This window comes from Diabrotica virgifera, chromosome 3 (assembly GCF_917563875.1).
Source record: "Diabrotica virgifera virgifera chromosome 3, PGI_DIABVI_V3a".
NCBI classification, from domain to species: Eukaryota; Metazoa; Arthropoda; class Insecta; order Coleoptera; family Chrysomelidae; genus Diabrotica; species Diabrotica virgifera.
In genome coordinates, this window is record NC_065445.1 from 11,794,602 (window position 1) to 11,812,750 (window position 18,149).

The 18,149-nt window shown below is 34.0% G+C and overlaps 1 protein-coding gene across 2 annotated transcripts in view; it reads left to right on the top strand.

Annotated features, from left to right (window-relative positions):
* Nucleotides 1-18,149, top strand: part of LOC114349429 (sperm-tail PG-rich repeat-containing protein 2-like) — a 162,715-nt gene that overhangs the window by 20,401 nt on the left and 124,165 nt on the right. For both annotated transcript variants that reach the window (XR_007696985.1, XM_050646329.1), the window contains 2 exons: nucleotides 2,144-2,381; nucleotides 6,570-6,811. Coding sequence is in view for 1 of the 2 variants with exons in the window: in XM_050646329.1 (XP_050502286.1) it covers nucleotides 2,144-2,381; nucleotides 6,570-6,811 (480 nt within the window). In the remaining variant the exon portion in view is untranslated. The remainder of the gene's footprint in view (nucleotides 1-2,143; nucleotides 2,382-6,569; nucleotides 6,812-18,149) is intronic.

Below are 18,149 nucleotides of genomic sequence, written 5' to 3' on the forward strand. Positions count from 1 at the left end.
TGATTTAGGATTTGTAGCACTAATTTTACTTAGAGAACTTTTACTGTCACTATAAATTATAAACTTTGAATGATTTATATTAGATAAATATTTTAGTGCTTGCATTATCGCTATTAATTTAGCTGTGTATATACTCATGATAGAAGTTAGTTTAAACATTTTACGAATTTTATTACTGCTATCCCAATAGGCACACCCCACACCTTCAATATGTTTGAATGCATCTGTATATAGCATACAACAATCTTTGAACATTTGTGAACTGTCGGAGATAAACACTAATTTTCTTAAAGATAAAGGCAAATTGCTATAGTCCTTAAAATTATACCTGAACTTGTTCCATAGTATTAAAGTCAATATTATAATTTGGGTTTATGTCATATTTATAAAGATGTTTGTCATTTTTGAATAAAAATCTAGTATATTTAGAGTTTTCTTCTTTATCCAATATTTTTCTGTCAAGTCTGCTAAAAACAGTTGATGTATTTTGGAAATTAAACTTAATAATGGTAATCTAAGCCTGCCATTAGAAACATTCTCGCGTCCCCGGTATATATCTATATGGAAATTTTGTCATTCTTCAGCTCCAGTGACATAATTAAGATGAATTATGTGACATATTTCAGAAATGCAGGGAATAAACCGTCCGATAATTGTCAGCGAAAGTGAGAGGAAGTCTAAATTACTTGAAATATTTGCCTCGGAGAGACAAGAAGACACTCTTTAGGGATCTCGGTCTTAATTTAATCGGTAAATTACACTAAAAAGCGATTTATTTAATGCATGCCCGAAGAAATTGGGCTAATCATTCTGGCTTTCGTCTTAATTTGTCTAATTTTTATTTATTAGTTGGTTTTTATATTGGGAATCCCAGAGAACGGTAGTTTTCGTCAATGGCGCATACCCCCCATATGCGACACTTATATATGCAAAGTTTTCGATTCTGTCAATCTGATTGAATTGAAAAATGGGCCAAATCCCATCTTAAAGTCTACGAAAAGATCCGCCAATCCATATATCGACACCCGCATCGAACAAGGTTGTAACTCAAGTTACAGCTTTTTTCAGATTTCAACACAGGCGAATTCAGCAAAAAATTGCGCACACGTTAATATAAACGACATAGTTTAATTCTCAATAGTTTGGCTAATAAGAAGTTGTATTTTTAATGATATTTATAACAGGGTCTATTTTTAATGATAATTAGTGTAAAAGGGTCCAATCATTTCGCTACAAATTTTTAAAAATTCTTGTTTTCGTTTGTGTCGATATGTCAACCAACGATTTTGGTCCAAGAGTGTGGGCTTTACACCCCTTCCCATTTGGGGTCTGTTTTTCGTTCTTATTACCAAAACTCCCAAAAATGTCGAAAATTTAAGTCCGTCCTCTGCGGCTTCTGGTAGTATTAACCATTACCTTTCCAATGCATGTCTAATTTTAAAAATCGGTTATACCATTCAAAGGTTAGCTAGCTCAGAAACTTAATTAAATTTCTATTTAAAAAAGGGAAAATGTTTGTATGTGCGTTTGTACAGTCGGAAAAATGAAAGAATACCCATGAACGATCACACCAATCACTTATTTTGTTACAAACGTTTGTTATTTATAGAAAAAGACAGCAAATACAAAATAAGTGATTGATGTAATCGTTCATGGGTATTCTTTCATTTTCCGACTGTATGTGTGTGGAAATTAGGGAGCGTTCAAGTATTACGTAACACGATTTTTAAAGATTTTTGACCCCCCCCTTCCTTCCCTACGTAACACACTGTAATAGGCGTTTAACTATTACGTAACGCAATTTTTGAAGATTTTTGCCCCCCCTCCCACCAATCTACTTTACATAATACTTAAACGGTCCTAAAGTTACACCGATCTGAATGTTTTTTCTATGTTTGAGCGACTGAGCGTTAATAAGTGAGCGACTGAGCATTTATAGAAGGACTCCAGATGCGTCTAACGGTATATAGGAACCTTATATCTGGGAAAATTCGAATTTTTAAGTTATAGGCGTCATAAGTATGATCAAATCCTTTTTCTATGAGAAAAACTGGTTTTCAAGCTCAGTAAATTCTATAATACCTTCAGATATCATATTTGACTTTGGGTGTATCATATAATAGGTTTTAACATTATCTTCCAGAATTATCCTGGACCTGGTACATACGACATCGACAACGGAGATACTTGCAGATTATGCCCTCCTCTTAAGCCAACGGCATTTTTACGCAGAAGTAAGAGATTTAAGTACGAATATCCAGATACGCCTTCTGCTACAGCATACCAATTTTCACCAAGGAAATACTCTACATCGAAATTAGCAGTCCCTTTTGGAATTGCTAGTGCACGGTTTTCCCGTAAAAAAACTGCTGTTACACCCGGTAGGTTTTTCATAATGCCAGTGTTTTTTTGTGTTAAATAAACTAGTTTTACTCATTCATTCACTTCTTCTTCTTCTTCTTCTTCATGTACCAAGTCCTTTCAAAACGTTGGTTACCACCATCGTTATCTTAATTTTATTCACTGCCACCCTAAATAGCATGCTTGTATCAACACCATACCAATCTCGCAAGTTCTTCAACTATGAGGTTCTTCTTCATCCTGGACTGCGTTTTCCTGCTACTTTTCCTTGCATGATATTTTGTGGCAACCTATATTTGGGACCTCTCATTACATGTCCGAAATACTCCAGCTTTCTCTGCTTGATGCTTTTTATGATCTCAGTAGTCTTGCTGAGACGTTCTAATATTGTGGAGTTTCGAATCTTCTCCACCCAGGAAACTTTTAAAATTCTTCTATAGCACCACATTTCGAAAGCCTCAAGGCGATTTAGATCGATTTTATTCACAGTCCAGGACTCGACACCATAAAGTAAGACCGAGAACACGTAGCAGCGAAGTAGGCGGGTCCTCAATGCCAATTTTAGGTCTCTGTTACATAACACCTTGGACATCCTTCTAAAAGCGGCTCAAGCCTGCTCTATCCTAGATCTAATTTCGCCGTGACTTTCTGCGTTACAATTTAATTGCTGTCCAAGGTAAACGATTTTATCAACTTGCTCAAGTTTGGTATTATTTACAATATATAGACGGTTTTATATGCTGTTGTTTACTTCTTACGAGTATTTTGGTTTTCCGTATGTTCAGATTTCCTGCCTCCCTACAACTCTTAACGACACTATCAAGTAGTGTTTGCAGATCTTCTTGAGTAGAACCTAGGAGTATGTATCGTCCGCATATCGCAAATTATTGATGACTTCACCGTTCACAAGTATTCCTTCTTTTTTTTTCAGAAAGTGTTTTTCTGAAAATTCTTTCGGAGTAAACGTTGAAAAGCAGGGGTGACAAGAGGCATCCCTGCCGTACTCCTCTTTTAATATTAAGAGCCTGTGATTCCACACCATCTACTAAAACTGATGTTGCTTAATTCCAATATAAATTTGCAATTATTCGAACATCTCTACCGTCCAAGCCAATGTCTTTTAGAGCTTCGATCAATATAGAGTGCTTAACACAATCAAATGCCTTTTGGAAGTCAATAAACAACAGTATATGTCTACAGATATATCTCGACATCTTTGAGCTAGTACGTTCATTCCAAACAGTGCCTCTCTTGTTCCAAACCCGTTACGGAAACCAAACTGTGTGTCAGCCAGGTATTCCTCGCATTTATTGTAGATACGACCATATATTACCTACAGAAAAATTTTCAATAAATGGTTTAACAAACTGATGGTTCTATAATCAGCACAGGTTTTTGCTGTTGTCTTCTTAGGTAGAGCTATAAATATTGAATTAGACCAACCATTAAGTAGCTGTCCGCTGGTATAAATGGTATTGAAAAACGAAGTTATAGCCTCTAAAACATCGCTATCATTTATAAGCTTGTATATTTCAGTTGGAATTTCATCAGGACCAGTCGCTCTGCCATCTTTTGATGATTGTATGGCTTTTATTCACTAAGCGTTAAAATCCCTAGGGATTATAGCTAACGCCATGGCGCATGGCGTTCAAAATCCTATTCTTGGGTGAGGTGGATTATTCCTTTATATCATTTATAGCTTGCTGTGTGTCGTTGTTCTTATATGTTCTACTATGTCTTTAATTTAGTACATAATAAAACATGTAGCAAAAAATGGAGATGGGCAGGTCATGTGGCAAGAAAACCACAGGTTTATAATGTGACAGGTGAAGATTATTGTGCACTGGAAGATTACTGGAATGGTGACGGGCAAACAAAGGAAGCGGAGGTCGCTATCAATGCGCTGGAGTGACAATATAAAGAGAACTGTCGGGAACTGGATGATGGTAGCTCAAGACAGGGAGACGTGGAGAAATTTAGAGGAGGCCTATGTTCAGTAGTGGCAGATAATGATGATATGTGTCTTTGCTCTGACTCTGTGACTCTTTCTTTGCTGTGACTCTTTCTTATGTTTTCTTCTACCTCACCCAGCCGTTTTCTTCTAGACCTTCCTCTACACCAAGACCAGTGGTATCCAGTATCCAGTTAGTTATCCTTCTCAGCGTATCTGATTGTGGGAGTCTCTGTTTATGCTCTATCCATTTTAAACTAATATATTTTATGTATCTGATCATATATGTAATCTCATATATATTTTTACTTCTTTAAATTTGGTATTTTAATGCAGTCACTGAAGGTGGATATGAGCTATTACCTCCGATTTCGTTGATCCTCCATCGATTTGCATGAAAATTGGTGAGTAGTTAGAGGGTATCTCAAGGAACAAAGGTGACATGGTGCCAACTTGCGCTTTTACCCTGGGGGTGGATGCCACCCCTTCTCGGGGGTGAAAATTATTTTATTAAAAATAACACCATAATTCGATAGAGTGAATAACTCTAAGCAAAATTTGTTATATTAAGTTATTGAAATAAACCAAAACTTTTTGAGTTATTAAGGATTAAAAATTTTAATTTTTCGTGAAAAAAAATGCATGTTTTTAACCGATTTTTTATAAATAACTCAAAAAATATAAATTTTGCAAAAAGGTAATATTACCAAAGTTGAAGCTAATATTAAATTAAATAAATTCCTTACCAGAAAAACCTTTTACTGTGAAATAAAAGTGAGTTTTAGGTAATTGAATGTATATTTTTTTCGGTGACTACCCAACTCTAAGCATTCAAGCTTAAATAACGGGAAAATGATGCAATTTATAATATAAACTTATTGAACATTTGTCAAAGTATTTAAAAATATCTATAAAATGAGTGCCCGAACAAGTTGATAGCATTAAAATTGATGCTCCACAAATTTTTCAAAAGTTGTCTTTTAAAAATTTTTCCAAAAAAGTTATTGTTTTTTTTTTAAATAACTCCGTTAATTTTAAGATATCAGATTCACGTAAAAACCATTCGAAAGCTAAGATCCCAATTAAGCATTTTAAAAGCATATTCTAGGGCAGATATAAAAAGCTTTGGTGATAGCGTGTCTCTCTCTGACACCTTTTTGAATTTTTATTTCGTTAAATAAAAATAAAGAATGTTTACAAGGTATTAAATTCACTAGTATTTAAATGAAAAGAAAATCTCTTTTTTGATATCTTTATTAATTTATACCACTAACCTTTTGTATTTTCATCCTTTCACTTTCATTTCATCGATCACCTTCACAATAAATTAGAGTTTCACGATATTCGATAAAAATATCGATATTGTATTGATATCGCATCGAAAACCAATACGATACCGATAGAATACATACCTTAGCAATATTAACGTGTCGATACGATACTCATTATCTGAAATCAATACAATACTCTTGTATTGTCGATACGCTTACCTCGATAGTATTGAAAATATCGATAGCGAGAAAAAAAGATAAAACGCCACAGTTGTTTAATTTTATTTTATGCAATAGGTATTTAGATCATAATTATTTATTACATCATAAAAGTATAAGTGATCTGCAACCCAAGCATCAGCTGTTATAATATTTTACACTTGAGTGCATGAACTTGAAATTCTTGAGAGTGAGTAAATGTCTGTTATGATTACACTGTTTATACCATGTGGCATTTGTGGCAATATTATGGAAGTAAGTGATGATGACACAAAAATAATTTTTAACAAATACTGAATTGCGATTTATTCCGAATCTCCGAGGATTTCCCTATATTTTCAAAAGTAGTTTTTAAACAATACAGAATTAGTAAGTATTTGTCGACTTTCAAAGAAGCATTCAGCCATATTCAATCTTTATAAGAATATACATATAAGTTATAAGAAATATTCGTAATATTTTTAGAATAATGTCCATTTGTCAAGCATGAAAAAGTGGGCATAAAGGGCCTACACAGCTCGGATGTATAATCCTTTTTATGTCGATATTTTATCGAGTATTGTATCGATATCGTATCGAAATTAATATCAATACGATATTTTTATAAGAAAGTATTGCCGATATCGATACTCGATACGATACTTCATTGGCATAACCAGTACAATACTCAATACTTAAAAAGTATCGATATTGTATCGTATCGTGAAGCTCTATTCACAATTTATTATTAATTTGTACAAATAATTACACCACTGAATTTCCAACAGGTCCTGCTGAATACTCAATTAAGAGCGCAATAAGTGAACATTTGGAGAAGAGTCTAGAGTATTCTGTGTACAAGCCTCCGTTCGGAAAATCCGCTCAAAGAGAAACGATAGAGTTCTCCAAGGATCTACTCATTGTGCCATCTCCCCAGGCGTATAGCATTCAAGATGTGAAATCCTGCAAACTGTACACGAGCAGCATATTCAAATCGAAGGTTGCAAGGTTTACGAAGCAATGTAAAACAGTAAGTACATATTTATGTATGTTACGTAGTTTTAGCTAAGACAAAATAAATCATATTTTATCGATTTTAGTCGATTGTTTTTGTTTTTGATTGATTGTGTTTGATTAAAAAACATCGTTTTTCCAGAAAATTCTTTTATTTTATCCAATATAGTCTCCCATGGCTCAATACAATGATTTCAGCAATTTTTCAACTTCTTTATGTCTTTCAAAACTTCAAACAATTCACGCACCTTCATTTTACAATCAGCTAGAACCAGTTCGTATATTTTCTTCACATTTTCTAATTTTTATTAATGAATTTCCCACTCATCAAATACAAGCCAGTCATTGTGTCCTCACCCGTTGTACTTCTGGCTAGGTCTTTACCAGAAGCATACTGAAAGGTACCATAAATCAAATACCTGCCTTCGACGAATATTTACATAATATACAAGATAACAAAACATGTGGTCTTCTAAATCCTCAATTGGACTAAATTCCTGAATGACAACAGGTCATAAACCTAAGGTATGAAAACAAGAAGAAGAATTTCAGCGTCAAAAGTGCTTTCCTAGTCAGAATTTATTTGAAAAATACAATTATGTTTTGACAGTACCAACTCTTCTTCTGTATCTAACCAAGAGAGATCCATTTCTGAGAATATTTTTTTATGTATAATCCTTTTTTTAAATATTCTAGAAAAGTAATGTACACAGTTCAAGAATAGAATTTAAGTTTCAGTTTTGGAGCTATAAAGTTCCCTCAGCTTTTCTTATAGTAGGTATAATAGTGATAATAACTTGGTAAGCAAAAAACTTAATCAAAATATTTACGTACATCTCAGATACACGAGCTTGTGTCATAATCATCACCAGATTGCCGTCCCGTCATTAAAGTATATGAACATCGACCACATATCAACTTCATTATGAAAACACGTGCCCAAGGGGGTGTGTATGGGGGTAGCAAGGTCTGCTTGAGGGATTTGGTGTGGGACTTACGGGCAGCCCTGATACCATACATAGTCGATATATTATGGAAATGACAGCCGGTCATAGTAGATTCAAATTTAATAAATTCAATACGACGGTTTGGTCAAGATAAGCATCGATGGGGGAGACTGGGATCTAAATATGTGAATATCACGTGACTGTTTTTAAAAAATATAACAACTGTAAAGGAAATCTGTGACAGGAATTTAAAAAACAAATTAATTTGGATGGAGCGACGGCTACTTCTTTAATTGAAATCTCCGCGACGAAGGTTGGCAATCATCATGGCTATTTTGATCGAGGCAGCTGCTCTGAACAGTTGTATTGAGCTGCAATCAAACCATTCTCTCAGGTTCCTCAACCAGGAAACGCATCTCCTTGTCTATCCCGAGTCGAGATAGCGAATCATGAACTAAAAATGTGTTGAAAAACATGACCGTCCGCTACCTGACCCTTTTGTTATTTTTCCTTTCTAAAATCAAAAACATTGCACTCGGTGCTCCACGTTATCAAGTAGAACCTCCAATACAGGGTGTACAGATATATTTGACTACAAAAAGTACACAAAGAAGTACAAAAAGAAATTTGACGTAAAATACGAGAAGGAGAGTTAACATCTAGCTAGTCTCATGAAATTGAAGAACTCGAAAATAAATAAGACACGTTTAACGTGCATGAACAAAGCCAAAGAAGCTGCTGGTATCTTCAATAAGGCAAACTGCACTTCTAGATGATGAACACAGTAAATTAATATTTTAAGTAGAGGATAAACTTAAAGAAAGGAAAAATTACATCACGGACCTATTCTAAAGACGCTAGATTAGAATTATCACCTCCGGATATTACTAGTTGCGATGAACCCCTACTAACATGCTCTGAGGTAATGTTATAAGCCATACAAAGATCAAAAAATGGCAAAGTGATAGGTTCTGATGAAATTCCAAGTGCTAGAATCAAGCTATAACTTTGTTTTGCAATACCATTTACACCAGCGCATACCTACCTAATGGTTGGTCCAATTAATTGTTCATAGCTCTACCTAAGAAGACAACAACAAAAACCTGTGCTGATTATAGAACCATCAGTTTGTTAAACCATTTATTGAAAATTTTTCTAAAGGTAATACACGGCCGTATGTATAATAAATGCGAGGAATATTTAAGTGACACATAGTTTCGTTTCCGTAAAGGATTTGAAGCGAGAGAAGCATTGTTTGGGATGAACGTACTTGCTCAAAGATGTCGTGATATATCTGTAGATATGTACTATTATTTTATTGACTTTTAAAAGGTATTTGATCACGTTGAGCGCTTTATATTGATTAAAGTTCTAAGAGACATTGGGATGGTAGAGACGATCGCATAATTACAAATTTTTATTGGAATCAAACAACATCAGCTTTAGTAGACAATTTGGAATCACAAGCTATTCATATTAAAAGAGGAGTACGGCAGGGATGCCTCTTGTCACCCATGCTTTTCAACGTTTACTCCGAAAAAATTTTCAGAAATGCACTTTCTTAAAAACAAGAAAGAATAATAAATTGTGAACCGTGAAGTTATCAATAATTTGAGATATACGGACGATACAGTACTCCTACCTCCTACTCAAGAAGATTTGAAAACATTACTTGACAGTGTCGTTGAGAGCTGTAAGGAAGGGGTCTGGATCTGAACGCAGACAGTTACGGTAAAGTTAGATCCAGAATTGAGCAGGACAGAGTCGCTTTTAGATGATGTCCAAGGTATTATTAACACAGACCTAAAATTGATATTGCGGATCCGCGTATTTCGCTGCTACGTGTTTTTGGTCTTATTTTACGGTGTTGAGTCTTAGGCTGTGAATAAAGTGATCTAAATCACCTCGAGGCTTTCAAAATGTAGTGATTTTTCGAAACTCCACAATATTGAAATGTCTCAGCAAGACTACTGATATTGTAAAAAGTATCATAAAGAGAAAGCTGGAGTACATCGGACATTTAATGAGAGGTACCAAATTAAGATTGCTACAAAATGTTATGTATGGTCATCTGAGTCACATAAGAATCCGAAGAATCTCAGAAGCCTTGTCACCTTGTAAAATCCAATTACCAATTCAAGAAAGGACAAAGATGAAGTAGAAAACACAAACATACGTACAGACAAGCAGGCCATCGAAGTTTGTAAATCTAAGAATCCGTTCAATTCGCCTATAAATTTCACTAAGAAGGATACTTTAGAACCATCGATAAATCTGGATCCTTTGACCCCACCAAGAGTTAGATTAACCAATAACTCGAATAGTCGATATCTTCTAGCCAGATTAAGGGAATCGGATATCTTAAAAGACATTAAACTTCATCTTGCTTATCTACACGACCAACCTGTCTCAGTGTTTTATGATGGATTTACCAACACAAGCGTTAAACTCTTTTTGACTTCCGAGGGACTTCCTACTAAAACTGAAGATCTACGACAAATTCTAGAATTTAACAATGCCTCTGGAATTGGTCCAGATGAGTTGGAACCTGATATTGCTGCTTTTTTGTCTTCTCTCACTTCTGAAAGGATTATACACCTGAAAAAATCAAGGGAATGTCACTGAAATTACTATTCCGCTGTCTCTCCAAAACGAAATTTTTAAACATCACGGCGTGTTCTGAGGGACTTGAATCCTCAAATTGTTTTAGTGATAACAGCTTTAGTATGGTTCTGATAATATTCGTTCTATACGATCTGAGCTTCGCTGGTGTCGCTCCTAGCGGACTACTAATTCAACTTTCACCGGTAATTTTTAAATTTATTATTTAATTGTTATCGCTTAATATTTACAACGCAAAAAATAATTAAATTATAATCGATTTTTTTAAGATTTTGCTTATCATTTTGATGTTCTATTGATAAAATATGAATTTCTTACTTCGGATACTTTCACAATTATCGTGTAGATGGCGTTAAGATTAATAGATTAATTTATAATTACATATTACGGAACATTAAAAAAACTTAAATTCAGTATTTAAAACGTAAGTATATTTAAGGTAAAAATATATACAGTCGGAAAAATGAAAGAATACCCATGAACGAACATATAAAACACGCTGTACTTTCCTGTCACCGTGTTACAAAGAAAATTGCCCAGCGCAAGTACATGTAATAATAATTATTACATGTACTTGCGCTTGCCAATTTTTTGTATGACACGGTGACAGGAAAATACAGCGTGTTTTATAATATGTTCGTTCATGGGTATTCTTTCATTTTTCCTACTATACCACAGCTTTGACCAACTAATATTTTTTATAATTAATGTTTTTAATTTTAATTTTAAATTAATCACTTTGACATTTATGTCAAATTTCTGGTAAAGGTTTACAGACTTGTCACTACTGGCGCTCGCGAATTTGTAAATATCCCCTCTACGTACTAGCTCACAGCGTATAAGATACAAAATTGATGAATTGTGTTACAGAGCACTGGCTTGAAGTCAACGAGCCTTTTTTTGTAGAAAAATACACCACAATTGCTATGTACGATTGTCCAAGCTCAGCTCATGGAGGCACCCTGATTCTTTCTACGAGCAATGATTTTTCTTTGGTAACAAAATATGACTTTCTGTTAAGTGAAGCCTTCTTTGAGTTTTCCTTAGTTTACAACAAGAATCTCAATCTTTATATTATTTGTATTTACAGATCACCTGACTCTTCCGTGGAACTATTTTTTCAGAACCTGCTAAATTTGTTAGATGACCTACCCCACAAAAATTGAAAAATTTTATGCGGGAACTTTAATATTTATTATGCTGCTGCTTGTGCTACACAAATATCCTTGATCAACATATTTGAATAGTATGGTCTAACAATGCACGTTGATTCTCCTACAAGGAGTACAAAAACTTCATCTACCATAATTGATTATACTGTCTCCGATTTCTCACCGCTTGATGTCCACTCTACAATTATTAATGCTGGACTATCTGATCATGAAGCAGTTTATACGACGTTTAATATCTTTAGCAAACCCTCCTCGAAAACCCGACGTTTAGGCAGGATTTTTTCTACCCGGAACTTTCGTAATTTCCAAAATTTATGCTTAACCTCTCAGTGGCGCTTTCCTGCCATGGACGTGGATAATAATTTCAGGGATTTTTTAGATAAGCTTGTCTGTATCTTCAATAAAGCATTTCCTTTAATTTCAATTAAGCCAAAACATCGCAAACCCTGGACTACTAAAGGTATCCGAATATCTTCCAAGAATATGCGTTCTCTATTCTACATCAAGAAATTTACTAGCAACGTCTCTATTACTGAATATATCACCAAGTACAGGGGCAACCTATCTTAAACTTATAAAATCAGCTAAAAAAGTCTACTACCAAAACCGTCTGGGAAGCTCTAAAAGTGTTGCAAAAGAAACTTGGTCCATAATAAACGATCTTCGAAATAAATCCCTCACTGCTCAAACATTTTCCCTTCCAGACCCTGAAAATCTAAATATTTTGCCACAAAAAGATCCCATTTCCTATCTCCCTAATTCAAGAATGGTCTCGAAATTCATTCTTTATAAAACCAGTCGATAAATCTGAACTCATCCAAGCAATCAATAGTATCAAAAGCAAATCTTTCTGTAGTACTGATGGTCTATAGATAAAATTTTTTTCTAATCTCCCAGAAAATGTATAGGAAGTCCTCGTCTCACTGATTAATGATTCTTTTGAGAAAGGCAAATTTCCAGAGTGCCTAAAGACTGCCATTAATATTCCTCTTCATAAGGGTGGTGAAATATCTAATACCTGCAATTATAGACCTATTGCACTACTACCGGTACTCGATAAAAGCCCGACTTATGTCCTTTCTCGTTGAAAACAACATTTTATCACAAAATCAGTTCGGATTTTTAAATAATAAATGCAGCACTGATGCCATGTTTTCTGTACTACATGAGGTTTATCAAGCCTACTACGCCAAAGCTTTTGATTGTGTAAATCACAACATTTTGATAAAAAAACTAAATTTCTACGGAATTCGAGGTATTTTTTTAAATTGGTTCCAATCTTACTTGGACGATAGGAAACAACTGGTTAGAGCAAATGATACAGGTTCTAGTCTCAAAAACATTGTATGTGGGGTACCTCAAGGATCAGTATTGGGTCCTCTACTTTTCCTTATCTTTATTAATAGCATCACTAATTTAAAAATCGATGGAAAAATCTTTCTTTTTGCTGATGATACTAGTATCACTTGGAGCCACTCAAATATTGCAACTCTTCATGCTACTATAACTTCTGATCTACTTACAATAAAAACTAGGTCTGAATCTAATTTACTCTCGTTTAACGTAGATAAAACAGTAGCATTATCTTATAAAGGAGCTCTTCAACCCTTACCTCTTAATAACAGCCAGGTCAGTACTGTTGATTCTATAAATTTTCTTGGTATTTTTTTAGACAACAACCTTAAATGGTCCTTATATTAATTTGTTAAGGAAGAAACTATCTTCAGCTTGCTATGCTATAAGATCTGTTTCGAATGAACTCAATTTAGCATCTTCCAAAATAACATATTTTTCTTTGTCCGAGTCACATCTTCGTTATGGTCTTCCTTTTTGGGGTTCTGGTACAGCTGCCCAATTCGATGTTATTTTCAAATTACAAAAAAGAGCAATAAGATATCTGTTTCGCCTCAAAAGAACAACACATTGTAGAAGTTACTTCAAAGACCATAGAATTTCAACCCTTCCATCTTTATATATTTTAGAAACTGTCTGCTTAATTCGTAAACATCTACATGTCTTTCCACCAAGACCTAATCATGACTACTTCACGAGAAATTCTACCTTTGACGTCTATTTACCCACCCCGTCATCTAAGTTATTAAAGAAATCTATATTATATTCTGCAAAAAACTTTACAAATATCTCCCTCTAGAACTTAAATCTGCAGCATCTTTCCCCAAATTCCGTAAACTGACAAAAGCCTACCTATCCAAAAGACCATATTATGCAGTAGAAGATTTTCTTAATCAATAATTAAGAAATTAGAGTACCCTTTGCACAAGTAGTATTTTTATTATTATTTTTCATCTATATTTGGGTGTCATATGCAGCAGCTTAACTTTTAAACTTAATTACTAGGTAGACTATGCAATTTGCAATTTATTTAAATTTTTAAATTTTGCAATTGATTAACTATTTAACTTCATTAACCTTCTGCGTTTCGTTTCCAAAAAAAGTTGGGGTGCAGACCAATATATTTCCTTAATGTTTTATAGATCCTACATACGATCCATTCTAGATTATGGCTGTATTCTTTATGGTTCTACTTGCAAAACAAATCTTTTAACACTAGACAGAATACAATATAAATCTATAAAAATCTGTCTAGGAGCTATGATGTCCTCACCAAGCCATGCAGTTCTAGCAGAGGCTCAAAAACCACCTTTATACATACGTAGGCAAATATTAGCAAACAAATGTCTAATAAAATATAGAACGTTTAATACAACTATGGTTCACAAAATAGGTCTACTTTTGACAGAAAATTTAACAAATTCTTATTGGAGGATAAAAAATTCGCCTCTTCTTACAGAAGCTTTTATCGATACGAATCTTTACCAACCTTATATTTTACAGCTACCAAAATTTCCTTTTTTCGAACATGACTTTGAATTTCTGATAGACAAACCAACCATTATAATGCCATCTTATTCAGACTTGCCAACTTTAACAAAACTTACATTTAAATCCATACTAAGCAAATTATGGGAAAATTTAACAATAATTTATACAGATGGATCAAAAACAGATGAAAGTACTGGTTTCGCATTTTTTGTTTCAAACAACAATTATGCAGAAAAATACCGAATTCCTGATTGTTGTTCTATTTTTACAGCCGAGTCTGCCGCCATACAGAAAGCACTAACTTGGTGTGTTTCTAATTATTGCGAGAACGTTGTAATAGTCTCAGACTCTCAGGCAGTACTACAAGCTATTTGTTGCCATGCATTAGATAATTTTCAGAACAACTCCATTATTCTTGATATCAAAAAAATATTACATAATCTAAAATCCACAAAAAAAAACAGTGATTTTACTGTGGGTTAAAGGACATAGTGGAGTAGTTGGAAACGAACTAGTGGATGGAATGGCAAAAAATTCATCTGAAATACCAGAAATCACAAACATTTTCAACTTCAAAGACCTATTTCCTATTATCAGAAGTGTTGGCAGGGAAAGATGGAGGTCCAAATACGAAGATGTTCAGCAGACATCAAGAAATCATTACTTTTCTATTCACCCATTATTACCAAAAAGTATACCTCATTTTAACTACAATTATAACAAAGTACATTCCTCATTAATAACCCGGCTAAAACTTAACCATGGCCTTTTTCTAGAGCATCTACATAGGATTGGAATCTATGAAACTCCCTTCTGTTCGCGTAACAATCAGTCCATCGGGGATCTGAACCATGTATTCTTTGATTGTCTTAATCATAAGGATCAGGCTAGAAACTTATATTTGGGTTTAATTGACCTTAACATTAGCCTTCCAGTTAACATCAGCAATCTTTTATCTTATTCTGACAAATCTATATATAATATCTTAATCAAGTTTATAAATGATACTAAGATAAAAATTTAAACATCTTTATAACAAAATTCTGTGGCAAAAAGGCTCTTTGTCTAATGCCATCTCTTTCTCTCCACACACACACAACTTCATTATTATTATTATTTTTAATTTTTTCTGACGATTTATATAATTTTAGTAAATTGAATTGTTATTGTTTTGTTTTCTTGACTTTTTGTAAGCTTTGTCGATAAAATTGTACAATTTTTCATGACAATAAAGCATATTTCTATTCTATTCTATTCTATGGGAAAATAGCAGGCAAACGCAGTCCAGGACGAAGAAGAACCTCATGGTTGAAGAACTTGCGAGATTGGTATGGTGTTGATAGAAGCATGCTATTTAGGGTGGCAGTGAATAAAATTAAAATGGCTATGATGGACATGGTACATGGACATGGTATATGAAGAGAAGAATGTTTTTAGTAGGATATAACTTTCAGCAACTTTAAGTACAAATATAATAGTTCGCAAGCAAAATGATTATCCGTCATAGAACACTTCCTTCCTTTTCTTCTTCAAGTTGCCTCTTCTATCGAAGATTGGAAATCATCATGGATTTGCGGACCCTGTTGGTTGTCACTCTAAATACATAATTCTGAACTACTGTATTCAAACCATTCCCTCAAGTTCTTAAGCCAGGATATTGTTCGACTTCACCAGTATATTATCACATGGTTTGTGACTAAATACAATATTGTGTAGGTACCACTTATATTGGTAAGTACAGTTTGCGAAGAAAAGATACAAAATCTAGTTAAGTTTGTGTGAAACAGTATACAATATCTGAAGTAGCCAAAGTGTTAATATTCTTTTGTGTAAGTGTAGACAATACTTTTAGACGACACTTTCAAACTCTAACCCTCGTTTCACACGCTAAGAATTTGAACGTTGAAAATGCATGATCTCATTCCAATGGTGGCTCGAGCAATCATCTATGTAACTTTTCTCACTGCAACGAACGTTCCAACTGCCGTGTGATGAGAAAGGTTGCATACAATCGCTCAAGCCATTATTGGAATGTCATTGTGCGTTCAACCCATCGCACGTTCAAAATGCTTAGTGTGTGAGGAGCGTTAGATTGAAATGTGTATTTCCCTTTTTACACCTTTTTCACATTATGAGTTTGTAGTTATTTCATAAAATAGTTTAAAGAAGATTTAATTCAACATTTATATTCGCCTATTGACCCGTTCGAACAAAAAACAATCGTAATATATGATGTTGATCAACTTTCCCCCACAAACAGTAACGTACACGTATGTCTAAAGGCCCCTAAAAGGTAAATAGAGGTGTTTACTTAAGCCCTGTGGGCTTTTTGGGGACGGCTCGAGCTTGCCTTTTCCCACGCCAAAAGTGTATGTAGAAAAGGTTTTACATTATGCGTTTAAATTGAATTTTAACTTTGAACAGGTGATTCTAAAATACCTATTTAGATTAAATTCGGAAAGAGGGTCCGTACGGTAATGGATTAATTCTTAATGGTAGTTTCGGTCTAGAATTTTAATAGGAGATACTAGCAATGCAAGCCGTAAGGTAAATTTATTCGTTAACTGGAATGAAATTGTCCAATAAATCGTTATACGGTATTTGTAAAGTCTTGTTACGGTGTTACCTAGAGTTAATAACAAGAGAAAAATACTCTACCACGTCGATTTTTATTATTTTTACCACAAATACCTCTTTAACGCACAGCGACAACTACAGCATTAAAAATTCTACTAGAAAAGTAGTTCTTGCTATAGATTGATTAATAGATTTATTTATACTTATTTACTTACTTAATCCAGAACTCTTTTACCTTTTGGTGTGATTTATTGCGGAGTTGGATTCTCCTCTCCGTCGTTTTCTTTCACATTTTCTTCCATTTACTTCTATCCATGGCCAATGCTTGTGTTTCCTCCCATTTTATTCCTCTTTTGTCGGCCGCTTCCCTTACTTCTTTTGTATATGTCTTTCTTGGTCTTCCTCTCTTCTTTCTTTCCGTATCTATCGCTTCATATATCTGTCTTACTATGTTTTCTTCTCCTCTTTTCAGTACATGTCCGAGCTATCTAAGTTGTCCTTGTTCGATTGTTGTTGTAACTGTGTGTATTTTCAGATTTTCTCTAAAGATTTGATTTATAATTTTATCTTTCCTTGTTTTTCCCTCCATTGTTCTCAAAAATCTCATGTCTGTGCTTTTTAGTGTATTCTTTTGTCTTTTTGTTAATACCCAAGATTCACAGGCATAGGTTAGAGTGGGTTTCACAATCTTTTTTAATATTTCCGTTTTTATATTCTTAGGTATTTCCTTTTTATTTATTTTACTTATACTTGTACTAGACTTAGATTTACTAGATTTATTTATACGCGTCAAAATTAGCCTAATGCAAAAATAAAATAAAAACAAACAGCCACAAAAACACTTACAATTAATTTTAGAAGATGAAAAGAAGCTGATCTCTGTCAACAAATCAAAGAGGGAAGTTCAGAAATTAGAAAGACAAGGACAACTTAAATCTACAGAAAAATGAAGAGAATTGGAGAAGATCCTGAGGAACAGCATACAACAACTAGAGGGCGATATATCCTCTAAAAAGAAATAATGGATGACCCAAGAAATAAAGTCATATTGATGTCGGAAAGGGCATACAAGAATAAAAGCGAACAATTATACAAAAACGTCAATAAAACAATAAAAAAAATATGTAGCTGACTAATGTGCTTGACACAGAAAGATGAAGAAAATTTGAGGATCCTAAGGAGAAAAATCATT